The 12951-nt window shown below is 37.9% G+C and overlaps 1 protein-coding gene across 1 annotated transcript in view; it reads left to right on the top strand.

Annotated features, from left to right (window-relative positions):
• ZMPSTE24 (zinc metallopeptidase STE24) overlaps positions 1-12951 on the top strand; it is a 50461-nt gene that overhangs the window by 34562 nt on the left and 2948 nt on the right. The window contains exons 8-9 of the mRNA XM_082443956.1: positions 8394-8498; positions 10015-10158. Coding sequence (XP_082300082.1) covers positions 8394-8498; positions 10015-10158 — 249 coding nt within the window. The remainder of the gene's footprint in view (positions 1-8393; positions 8499-10014; positions 10159-12951) is intronic.

Below are 12951 nucleotides of genomic sequence, written 5' to 3'. Positions count from 1 at the left end.
ATTTTTGGCTGCGTTGGGTCTTAGTTGCTGCGCACTGGCTTTCTCTAGTTGCAGTCAGCAGTGGCTACTCTTCATTGCAGTGTGCGGGCTTCTCATTGCGGTGGCTTCTCTTGTTGCAAAGCACGGGCTCTAGGTGCACGGGCTTCAGTAGTTGTGGCTCGCGGGCTCAGTAGTTGTGGCTCGCGGGCTCTAGGGCATAGGCTCAGCAGTCGTGGCGCACGGGCTTAGTTGCTCTGCGGCATGTGGGATCTTCCCGGACCAGGGCTCGAACCCATGTCCCCTGCATTGGCAGGCAGATTCTTAACCACTGAGCCACCAGGGAAGTCCCGAAAAATATTTACTTTTTAATAAATTTTTTTTATTTTGGCTGCGCCAGGTCTTAGTTGCGTCATGCAGGCTTCTTAGTTGCGGCAGGCAAACTCTTAGTTGTGGCATGCGTGTGGCATCTAGTTCCCTGACCAAGGATTGAACCCAGGCCCCCTGCATTGGGAGCCTGGAGTCTTATCCACTGCACTACCAGGGAAGTTCCTGATGTGGGTCATTTTTTTAAAGTCTTTATTGAATTTGTTACAATATTGCTTCTGTTTTATGTTTTGGTTAAGTGTACAGTTCAGTGGGTTTTAGTATATAATGTGCAACCATCACCATATCACATTCATCCTTTTACTTTTAACCTTACTGTTTTTATATTTTAGATGTCTCATACATAGACTTTGTTGTTATGGTTGCTTTTAAATCCAATCTAACACTCACTGTCTTTTTTTTTGACAAGCTTTATTCATTCATGTATATTGTGATTACTGATATATTTGGAATTATTTTTACCATATTATTTTATGCCTTTTTTCCCCTCTATCCTTTTCATATCCTCCCCACCTCCACCCCAAACATATACACACACATCCTCCTGTTGCTTTATTTTTAGAACTTATTGAAGGTTTTTAAAAAATGGTATTTGGGTTGTCATTAAGGTTTGAAGGTTCATATATGACTATTCTTTTAATGGTTGCTGTTAAAAATAAATCATGCCCATATAACCTAAAATCTTAAAATATACAGTATCTTCACTGCTTCCTGAACAATCCAGGAACCTTAAATAAACACTTTGATCTAGTTATACCCCCTTCATATTATGTTTTAGTTTTATCTTGTTTATTTTTTACCCCTAAAATTAGCATTATTATTATTTTATACAATCATTATTTAAGTTTACCTATGTGCTTACCTGTGTCTTTGCTTACCATTCCATATTCCTTTTAGAAATTACTTTGCTTCTTCCAGAGTATATGCTTTAGAAATTTCTTTGGAAAGTTGTTTTTGTTTTATTTATTTATTTATTTATTGGCTGCATTAGGTCTTTGTTGCTGCGCGCGGGCTTTCTCTAGCTGCGGCAAGCGGGGGCTACTCTTCGTTGTGGTATGCGGCCTTCTCATTGCAGTGGCTTCTCTTGTTGTGGAGCACAGGCTCTAGGTGCGCGGGCTTCAGTAGTTGTGGCACACCGGCTCAGTAGTTGTGGCTCGCAGGTCATAGAGCGCGGGCTCAGTAGTTGTGACGCACTGGCTTAGTTGCTCCGCGGCATGTGGGATCTTCCCCGACCAGGGCTTGAACCTATGTCCCCTGCATTGGCAGGTGGATTCTTAACCACTGTGCCACCAGGTGAGTCCCTGTTTTTGTTTGTATATCACTGTCATTCTAGATATCAATTCAAGATTGACAGCTATTTATCCTAGCATCCTAATATTTGTTTATTTATTTTTTCCTATTCTGTTCTGATTTCCTTTGTTCCTGTTGAAAAAGTCTGCTCTGTGAGAATTCCCTGGCAGTCCAGTGCTTAGGACTCCACGCTTCCACTGCAGGGGCCATGGTTCGATCCCTGGTTGGGGAACTAAGATCCTGCCTGCCACATGGCCAAAAAAAAAAGAAAAAAAAAGTCTGCTCTGAGCTTATTGTCTTTTTTTTTTTTTTTTTAGTTTTCTCTGGTTATTCTTAAGATTTTTCTTTGATTTTCGTGTTGTGAAAGTACGGACTTCTTTATGCCAGTCCTGCTTGGGATATACTGTGGTTCCTAAATCTAAGGACTCATATCTTTCCTGAAGTTTTAAAAATTCTTTGCCATTATCTAAAGTTTTCCTTGTTTCCCGTTCTCCCTAGTCTATCTTTCTGGAGTTCCAGTTAGATGAATGTTATACCATCTCATTCTGTCTCCCATGGGTGCTAACCACTCTTCTATATTTGTCTCTTGGAGCTGCATTCTGTAATTTTTCAGCTCTACACTCCAGTTCATGGATTCTTTCTTTAGCTATATTTAATCTGTTCTTTAACCAGTCCATTGTGTTTTAAAGTTCTAATTGGTTCTTTTTCAAATCAGTCATTTCTGGTAGTCTCTTATTCCTTCCTCATGTTTTTAGTTCCCTTGTTTGTATAAAACATGCTTATTTTTTATTCTGTATCTGATAATTCCAGTATCTGAAGTCTTAAGGAGCTAATGCAGCTCCATATTGTTTCTGCTAACTCTTACTCATTGTGGCTTGTTTTCTGAAGTATTTGGTAATTTTTATTGTGAGCTCATAATAGGTCAATGATCTTAATCTTCGGGAATCTTGAAGGGCCTGGGTTTAGGGTACATTCCTCAACAGAGGATTTGTATTTGCTTCTATCAGTTGGCCCCAGTGCTACCAAGCCAGAAGCACTTTAATATCTCATCTTGGGGTTTTCTGGACCATGCAGATAATGTTTTTGAATTTTAATGGAGACTTTTCTTTTTTTTCCACTTTAGATGAGCTTGACACACTTGGGTTACTTTGCCAGCATTTTTTTTTTTTTTTTCTGGTTCACTCTTTGACTCAGAGTATACCCCTTCATGGGATTATGCAAGGGATGTTAATTTCAACTCCTCACCTTTGGCTTTTTCTTACTTTAAAATAAACTAAACTGTATGTTTAAAGGATATTTGTTTTACCTTATTAAGCATTTTCAGATGTTTTTCAGAGTATGTGTGTGTTGGTGAGTGAATGTGGGTATGCACATGTGAGAGTGTGTGTATAAGATTAAATTGTTCATTGTGTCTTGGCACTATTTAAATTGAATCTGGAAAGTTTATAAACAGTGAGAATTTTATTTGGCTTTGTAAACATATTTTATCATTCATATGACCACCTACCATTTAGGTTTAGTTATTTTATTTTATTTATTTATTTAATTTATTTATTTTTATGCAGCATGCGGGATCTTAGTTCCCATACCAGGGATCGAACCTGTGCCCCGTGCAGTGGAAGCATGGAGTCCTAACCACTGGACCACCAGGGAATTCCCTATGTTTAGTTATTTTTAAAGCAGTACTATAATAATATGCAAATGATTACATATCTGTTAACTAAAAAATTGTTTATTTGATAAATGTTGCATAATTTACTTTTATACCTATAGTTGTGTGAAAGTTGAAAGCACAGGTCTCTGGCATCAGACTACTTGGCTTCACATCCCAGGTTTTCTATTTATTGGCTGTATGGCCATAGGAAGATTAGTTAATTTCTCTGTACCTAGATTTTCTCTTTATTTTTTAAATTTTTTAATTTTTTAAATTAATTTTTATTAATTAATTGCTTTACAATGTTGTGTTAGCCACCACTGCATAAGAAAATGAATCAGCCATACACATACAGATATCCCCTCCCTTTTGGACCTCCCTCCCATTTAGGTCACCACAGTGCATTAGGTAGAGTTCCCTGTGCTATACAGTATGTTCCCATCCGTTGTCTAGATTTTCTCATCTTTAAAGGGCAGTAATAAGTGTACTTATCTCATATTGTGATTATGATGTATAAATGAGTTATAATACAGTATTTAGCACAGAGGACCTGGTACATAGTCACTGTTTAATAAATGTTAGCAACTTTGTTGTTACTTTTTTAATCTTTCCTGGACTATTCTTTATATGTGTTGAAGGAAGAAAAAATATGTATGCATTTGTGTGTGTATGTGTGTGTGTGTATGTGTGTATTTACATATATATTTGTAATGTTGGTTTGAGAGGCTATAATAAAGTTAGGGAAGCAGAGCTCCAATAAATTTTAACATTAAATTTTACTTTATTAAAGTAACACAAACATATTGTTTAAAAGTTCAGAGTACAAAAAAAGCATATAATAAAATATAGCAGTTTCATGTTTCTCGCTTCTCTGTGCTGCTCACGTCCTGCCAGGTCCCTTTCCCCACAGACTGCAACTCTTTTAGCTTCTTCTGACATTTACACATATCATTTTTCTATATTGTATGTGTACTATTATTTATTGACACTATCTCTCTCTTTTTTTTTTTTTTCTGCACCGCACGGCATGTGACATCTTAGTTTCCCCAACCAGGGATCCACCCTGCGCCCCCTGCAGTGGAAGTGCAGAGTCTTAACCACTGGACCGCCAGCGAAGTCCCTGACACTATATCTCTTGACTTTCACTTACGGTAGATGAGGATTTAGCTCTTGTCCTAACATCCGCTCTGCTCCTCCTTTCCCTCAATTCTTGCAATATAGTCCCTGTTACAGTTCTTGGTTTAATCAGAATCAAAACATTTTTGTAAACATTATTGTAAAACAGCATTGTACCTACTCACTGCTGAGCATGCCTTACCTTTTTTCCCTCTTGCTTAATAATTGCTTTTTTTTAAAAGTGTGCTTAGTTTTCCTTTTATCTTTTTGCTAATTCTTCTCACGACTTCTGCTGTCTTTCAGTATAATTTCCTCAAGTTTAATTGCATCATTTACCTTATTAGTTTTAGTCCCCCTCACCCCTGCCACACCCCGAGAGAGATCTCTGTTTTCTTTCTTTGGGGTGGTTTCTCTGAAGCCCTGCTCTTCAGCTCTCATACTGGACTTCCCTTGTGCTCATCCTTGATTCCATGTTGATTTGCTGTGTTCTCTTGATAGTGTACGTCTTCTGCTAGTTTCTTCAGGTTAAAAAGATGGTGTGGTGACTGAGCGTGTGATCATGGCAGCCCTCAACAGATTTTCTTTCGAGCCACACTGTTCAAATCTGGGTGGGTTACCCTCTCTAGGTGGTGTATAGATGTCATTCTGAGGTTGCCCTTTACCATTAGAGATTTCCTTCACTTCTCTCCTGCATTGGGTCTCCTGTGTTCTGTATTCCATGACTTTTTTTTTTTTTTAATTTGTATCCTTTTCTTTTTTTTTTTTTAAAGATTTTATTGATTGATTGATTGATTGCTACGTTGGGTCTTCGTTTCTGTGCGAGGGCTTTCTCTAGTTGCGACAAGCGGGGGCCACTCGTCATCATGGTGCGCGGGCCTCTCACTGTTGTGGCCTCTCTTGTTGCGGAGCACAGGCTCCAGACGCGCAGGCTCAGTAGTTGTGGCTCACGGGCCCAGCTGCTCCACAGCATGTGGGATCTTCCCAGACCAGGGCTGGAACACGTGTCCCCTGCATTAGCAGGCAGATTCTCAACCACTGCGCCACCAGGGAAGCCCTCCATGACTTTTTGTTCCTTAATTTACTCCTTCATTTTGGTAAAGAACATCCTCAATCCAGTACCTTCCTGAGAAAGACTGCATAGTAAAGTTTTTGAGTTCTTGCATCAAAATGCCTTCACTTTTCTGTCACATTTTATTCTGTCACTTTGACTGGGGTTTAGATTTCTAGATTGGAAATACTTTTTCTTCAAGGTCGTGAAGGCATTGTTCCATCATCTTTTTTTTTTAATTGCTTTATTTTTATTTTTAAAAATTAATTAATTAATTTTTTTGGACGTGCCACACAGCTTGTGGGATCTCAGTTCCCCTACCAGGGATTGAACTTGGGCTGCAACAATGAAAGCCCGGAATCCTAACCACTAGGCCACCAGGGAACTCTCTCCATCGTCTTCTTGATTTCAATGTTGCTGGTGAGGTGTCTGAAACCATTCAGTTTACTTATCCTTAGTATGTTACCTTAATTTTTACGCTTCTAGAAAATTGTTGGATCCTTTCTCTGTGTTCTGAAATTTCACATGCCTTGTTGTGAGCCTTTTTTTTAAATTGAAGTATAGTTGATTTGCAATATTATATTAGTTTCAAATGTACAACATAGTGGGTCTGTTTTTACCCATTGTGCTGGGTATGCATTGGGCCCTTTTAATTTGGAAATTGAGGTTCTTTGGTTCTAGGAAACTTTCTGGAATTGTTTTGTTGATGATTTTCTCCTCTCCATTTTTTTATTCTCTCTTTTCAGAGTTCCTATTATTTGAATGTTGGCTTCCTTATATTGAACTTTCTTAGCTTTTCTCCCCTGCTTTTCCATTTCTTTATTTCTTCTATTTTCTGGGAGATTCCATCATCTCCCAATCTTTTTTTTTTTTATAAATTTATTTATTTATTTTTGGTTGCATTGGGTCTTCCTTGCTGTGCGCGGGCTTCTTATTGTGGTGGCTTCTCTTGTTGCGGAGCACAGGCTCTAGGCGCGTGGGCTTCAGTAGTTGTGGCTCGCGGGCTCTAGAGTGCAGGCTCATTAGTTGTGGTGCACAGGCTTAGTTGCTCCGCAGCATGTGGGATCTTCCCAGACTAGGGCTCGAATCCGTGTCCCCTGCGCTGGCAGGCGGATTCTTAACCACTGTGCCACCAGGGAAGTCCTTCCAATCATTCTATTAAGCTTTAATTTTCAAGATTTATTTTTCTCTGAATTTCCCATTTTTACAGTATCCTCTGTTTTTCCACGAATGTAATATCTTATCTCTGAATTTTCTCCTTCTATAATTTCTGTTTCTTCCGTACTGCATTTTTTCTGTATCTGGTCTTCCATCTTAACAGCTTACCTTGTATACCTGATAATCCTTGTTCCTGTACTCCTTAGTAAAGGAATGGAACTGAAAACCTGATTGGAATCTCTGAGCCTATAGATAAGGCTTATCAACTTTGAGCTTCACTGTAGCTTGGCTTGGGTGTGCTTGTAGTTGAGGAATACCTGCTGTTAGTATCTTCAGGTCTTTCCTGGTAGAATGGTCAGTTCCCAGGGAGTACTCTTCTAATCTTTTGCCTGGTGGGTAGTTATCTGGGAGCCAGGTATGGGGAGAGGACTAGTTTGGGAGAGGGAGTTCTCAGTGTTCAGTGTACCATACCATTAGGTAAGCAAATACATGGTCTGTTGCTAGTGTACCCAGGCCCTCAACTATGTCGAACTCCCAGTTGAAGTGTCCTTTTCTTTTGCCCTATCCAGGGAGAATGAGCTTTCAGGCTTTTGCCAGAACGAGGGAGGAGCAATTGCCTTTTGGTGTGGAGTTGGAGAAGGAATCTGGAGCTTTAACCATTTCTCAAACAGCTCTCAATTCTTATTTCAGCCACCACCTCCTGTTCCCCAGTTCCAGAATTACCTGGTACTGTTTGTTCTCGAGCCCTTTAAAGATTCTCAGTGTTAATCAGTGTTCTCAGCCAGTGTAAATCAGGCTGGTTCTCTTTTCTCCACTGCTAGCTTATGATGTAACTTTCTTTGGCCTGCCTAGTCCATTATCATTTGTCTGCTTTCCTGCTTCCAAAATGTTGTTGCTATTGCTACCTCACCTGTTTTCCCTATCCTTGTGGGTTTATATCTTAAAAAAAAACAACTCTTGATTGTAGTTTTACTGGAGTTTTTAGAGGGAATAAAATTAGTTGTGAATGTTCCCTCTGCCATCTTAGCTTGGAAGTCTCAGTTTTTTAAATAGCATTTCCTGGTGTTTTTGGAGGTCATAAGTGATACGTGCTTATTAGTAGATAATTTGGAAAATAGGAAAGATATGAAATAAACATCACTGTAATTCTACCATATAGAAAAACTTTTGTTGACATTTTGATATACTTTCAGTCTGTTTTCTATATTTGTGTATTTTTACATACACATTTGCATTTTTTCATAATTGGAATCATACTATATATTTTTGGTTTTGTTTCCTGCTTTCTTCACCTAATGAACCATTTTCCCATGTCAGAACGTAATCTTTGAAAACATCTAGTGTATATACATCTAGTGGATGTATAACATAAATGTTATTTGGCACTATCATGAGCAGTTTCCCATATTGCAACATAATCTTTGAAAGCAAAATTTCTAATGGGTTTATAATACGGCTGTCACATGACTGTGTCATGATTTATTTAACTCTTGTCCTATTGATAAAGATTTATACTTTTTCTAATCTAAAGTAGACTCATGAAGTCAGAATATGTCTGTCTTGTTCATGATTCTGTGTTCTAGCTTAACCCGGTGTTTAATGTGGAGTGGTTCAGGGAATGTTTTGTTAAGTGAATGAACAGTTCTGTACAAAAGTCCGATTGTTTTCTTAAGTTAGAATCTAAGAAGGGCTCTTTCTGTGTTAAAATGTATAAACTTTTTGAAGTTTGTTGATAATTTATTTTCAATTTGTTCTTCAATTCAGAATAAGAAACAAGGATGTAAAAATGAGGAAGTGCTTGCTGTGCTAGGCCATGAACTTGGGCACTGGAAGTTGGGACACACAGTCAAAAATATCATTATTAGCCAGGTAAGTTTGGAGTGACAATTCTCTTTTTATGGCAGGATAGTCAAATTATAAATATAGCAGGCATGAGAGTTCATATAGTAGAGAGGTTAAGACAGACTCTGTAGCCAGGCTTCACATCACGGCTCCCTGACTTACTACCTGTGTGACCTCAGGCAAGTTCCTGAGCCTCTCTCTGTCTCCAGTCCCTTATTGAGTGATGATATCTCATAGGACTGATGTAAGAATTAAATGAGTTAATACATGTAAAGAGTTTGGAGTAGTACCTGGAATATGGTAAGTACTATATAAGTATTTATTGTTGCTATCATCATCATCATCATCGCCACCTCCTGAGTCGCTCAGCTAAGGAGCTGTGAAGATCAAAAGGAGTGAGCCCAGACAACTTGGGCATTAAAATACTTTTTAAAGAACATTTTTTCTCTTTTAAAAAAGTCATTATATACCCATCGAAAAAAAACTGGAAAAGGTAGTAAATATAAAGAAGATAATAATTTCTGTAATACTCCTCTTCTGGGTATTAATACCACTAAACCAACAGAGTGACCACAGTTTTAAGGCTCTAAGTGAAGTAGCACTGTGTTTTGTTGACTGATTCAGAGCATATATGGCCGCAACTGAGTCTTAAATGGGTCTTTGTACCTTTCTAAAAGGCCATCTGGTTCTGGGTGATGGATTATATGGGAAGACTTGTGTACCCCTGTACGTACCTTCCTGCTGCCTTACATCTATAGGTATAAAAATGAATTCCTTGGCTGGAAGCTATGTTGTACGGATACATGGCAGTGAGTAAGACATTAAATAAGTCCAAATCCAAGTTTAATGTAAGTTATTCAGTTTAATAAGGAAAATCACTGCTCCTTTCATGAAGGAAGGGGTCCAATAGAATCAGCCTACCATGAGGGTGGTGGGCTGGTCCCTGAGGTACCTCATCAGGGCTGGGGTTGATTGCCTCTTCTGAAAAATTGGACACTCAGCAAGAGCCAGTGGGGGGATGTCTGTGTTGTTGATTAATGCATTGACTCCATCCCTATCACCATAGCCACTCTGTTCATGAGCCCTTGACCAAGTCCTAGAGTGGCTAGGGAAAGAAGCTGGCTAACATCCCCAGAGCAGGTATCTTCTCCACCTGATCACTGAGAGGGCCTCCTCTACCATGGAACGCTTTTGGTGAACATTCACGTTAGACCTGAGTATTATCATACTCTGGGCTAATTTTGGAAGTTTTACCACATACCTCTTTCCAGATCTTCTTGTTAGCCATCCACTAGTTTTCTCCAAGGCCCTAATCATCCAGTTGAAACATTATTTGTCCACTAACAATGAATTAGTATATATATCCTCAACTCAGGCCCTCTCTCCTTCTAGAATAAAAGTAAAACTATAAAACTACCTAAATAACTTTTTCTGTTATTACTCTAACATCATTCTTAAAATCACATCATGATGTCTTGTTCTACTGATCCCACAGTGAAATCAGCTTAGAAATAACTTAGAAATTTTGTATCCTTCTTTCTAGATGAATTCTTTCCTGTGTTTTTTCTTGTTTGCTGTATTAATTGGTCGAAAGGAGCTTTTTGTTGCATTTGGTTTTTATGACAGCCAACCCACTCTAATTGGACTATTGATCATCTTCCAGTTTATTTTTTCACCTTATAATGAGGTAACGTATACTCTTTAAAATTATCTCACATATACCCTTGTCTATTTCAAATCTAGAACCTTTAGGGTAGTGAAAAAACAAAACAAAACTATAGTTTTAACAAGCAGATGAAACAAAGTTTTAGTCCCTTGATATACTAGCTAGTATAAGAAAGTAGCAGAAAAACCCAATCCCAAATAATAAGTGCTTGCATACTGTTAGGGAAAAAAAAAAAGTGGAGCATTAGACTTTAGTGGTGAAAACCTTGATATAACAGGTACCTAGAGACTTGGTAGATGGAGATTAACTATTGGAATGCTATGTCCTAGACCACATATTCACCAGTGCTTGGGTGAAAATCTTCTGTGTGTGAGGGGACAAAGCAAATAATAATTGAGTGTAAGTATGACTGGATAAGGGAGGCTGTATGACAGTGTTCCTCTGATTGCATTCCCTGACCACCTGATTCATAATAGCCTTAGCATCCCACCCCAGACCCTCTGAATCAGAATTGGGTGTTTTATGATAAGTGTAGTTTAAGAACCACTCAGTAGGGGGACTCTGTATATGTGATAAGACATAGATTAATGAGACTGTATATGAATAAATCCAGTGATGGCAACATGTCCTGATACTAATTGATTAGGCTTCCACATTAAGCCAAGAAATAGTATCGGGGATCTTGAGATGTCTCCATTCAGAAGAATTCTTTCTTGGGACAGGTTGTAGAGTTAAGGTTTTAACTTTCTCCGTAAAAGGTGGGGGTGGGCTGGGGTGTAAGGCACCAGCAAAGAAAAATGGAGAGGAATAGATCATGTTTGTATAGTGCTGTCCACAGAATCTACATTCATTTTCCAGAGAACTGAGATTTATTATCTTTAAACTCTAAATGTTTTAATTTCTTATTTTACCTTTTGCTGAGAATATTTATAAAATGCTGTATACAGACTGTTACTTCTTAAAGAGGTTATAGAACACCTTATAGTGGTAATTGTCATTTCTGTCTTCAGTCACAATTCAGGAATGCCTTAAGGACACTGAGCTATGTGTATGAAATGCCCCAGACTGCTTTGCTCTTTAAGCAGTTATGCTGTTTGTTTGTTTATTTATTTGTTTAACTAATTTTCTTATCTCTTCACTCACTGTCAGGCTGATAATCCTTGCTAATACCAGTGTAACTTTCTGTTATGGTCATTATCTGTTTATAATTTTCTTCTTCAACCAATCATAGACTGGGAAATCAGATAATCAAACTCATTAAGTAAAAGTTACTAGATTCTGACTGAGTATAATTGTCCTCTTATAAGTAAGGCACCAGTAACATTAGTGGTTCTCCTTTGGGCATCTAATTTGGCCTCTCAGTTTTTGTCTTTGTCTCCTTATATTGAGTAGTTGAGTTCACTTCAAAAAATGTCTAAGTAAATGTAGGGTATTAGAGTAATTTGAAATGTGAGATATTAGCAACTTTTAAAAACCTTGGTGAGCCCAGGAGATTCATTTCAAAAACACTAAATATTTAAACAGAAAATCTTATGTTTAATGTCAGCATTTAAGAGGTCATGATAGGAAAGACATATTTTCCTGGAAAATGGGGAAATTGCCCCATCAAGAAGAGCTTGGAAACCTACAGCAGAGTAGGTAGGTATAGGTTAGTATCTGCTTATGTTTCTATTTATGTCTTACAGTGAGATTCAAGGAACAGTTAGCCTGGGACACTTGAAATCAGGAGATGATAGATAGATAGATAGATAGATAGATAGATAGATAGATAGATAGATAGATAGATAGATAGATAGATACTAGTTAATGATTCTGTCCCAAAAAGTACATTCAAGATTTGGAAAGAAATTTCAGGTAGAATTCAGATATTAGCTTTGAACATATCTAAGAAGGTATCAGGAACTCCCAGAATTTATGTTGAAACTCTTTATCTGCTAGTGGCAATAAGAGGTACAGAGGAGAGACTTTTTAAACTTTTTTTTTTTTTGGCTGACATATTTTAAGGTAAGAAATAGACATCATGTCATTCAACCTGTAATACTTCAATATGCAAATAAATTACTTTTCCCTCAAAATTTATATTTTCGGATGAAATTTGTCCTCTTCATAGTTGTCACCTTCAGGGACTGAACATTTATTCTGATGAAGCTACCATAGCTCAGAACACTTTAGAAAATTCTATTTTGAGATTGTCATTAGTGGCTATAGTATATATATATGTGTGTGTGCATGTACACACACATATATATATTAAAATGTTCTCAGTTATCATTTAAAGGTGGATAAGTGAGCAAGAATTTTTTTAAAATAGAAAAAAAAGAGTCTGAATATAAATCACCACATTTTACCTGTATCTGAGGAAGGTAGTGTCCATGGGCTTTGGAATCATCAAGAATTTCAGCACTGCCACCTTCTAGCAGTGTGACTACAAGCAAGTTATCTCACCTCTCTGAGATACACCTTCCTCATCCGTAAAACAGGAGTAAGAATAATTACCTTGTAGGATTGTTGGAGAATATGTTAAAGTGTCAATTCAGTGTCCAGCACATGGCAGGTTCTCAAATATTAGTATTTCTTTGTTAAGACTGACATTCCTTTGGATGTATATCTGTTTCTGGTCTGTTGGCTTGGGGGGAAAAGGCTCAATTTTTAATAATTCCCCCACCCTAGGTCCCCTAAATATGAGTGATCTTTCTTTTGGCCTGCTGTTTCTCTTATCCTGAGCCAAACTTCCTCTACAGTTTTGGCTCATGAAAACTTTAGTGACAACAAAGAGGGGAGCAGTGGTTAAAACACTTTTGTTTACTTTTTCAG

This window comes from Balaenoptera physalus (genome assembly GCF_965194825.1).
Source record: "Balaenoptera physalus genome assembly, chromosome: 1".
Lineage (NCBI taxonomy): Eukaryota > Metazoa > Chordata > Mammalia > Artiodactyla > Balaenopteridae > Balaenoptera > Balaenoptera physalus.
Note: the sequence above shows the minus strand (reverse complement) of the source record. Positions and strands in the feature narration are given on the sequence as shown.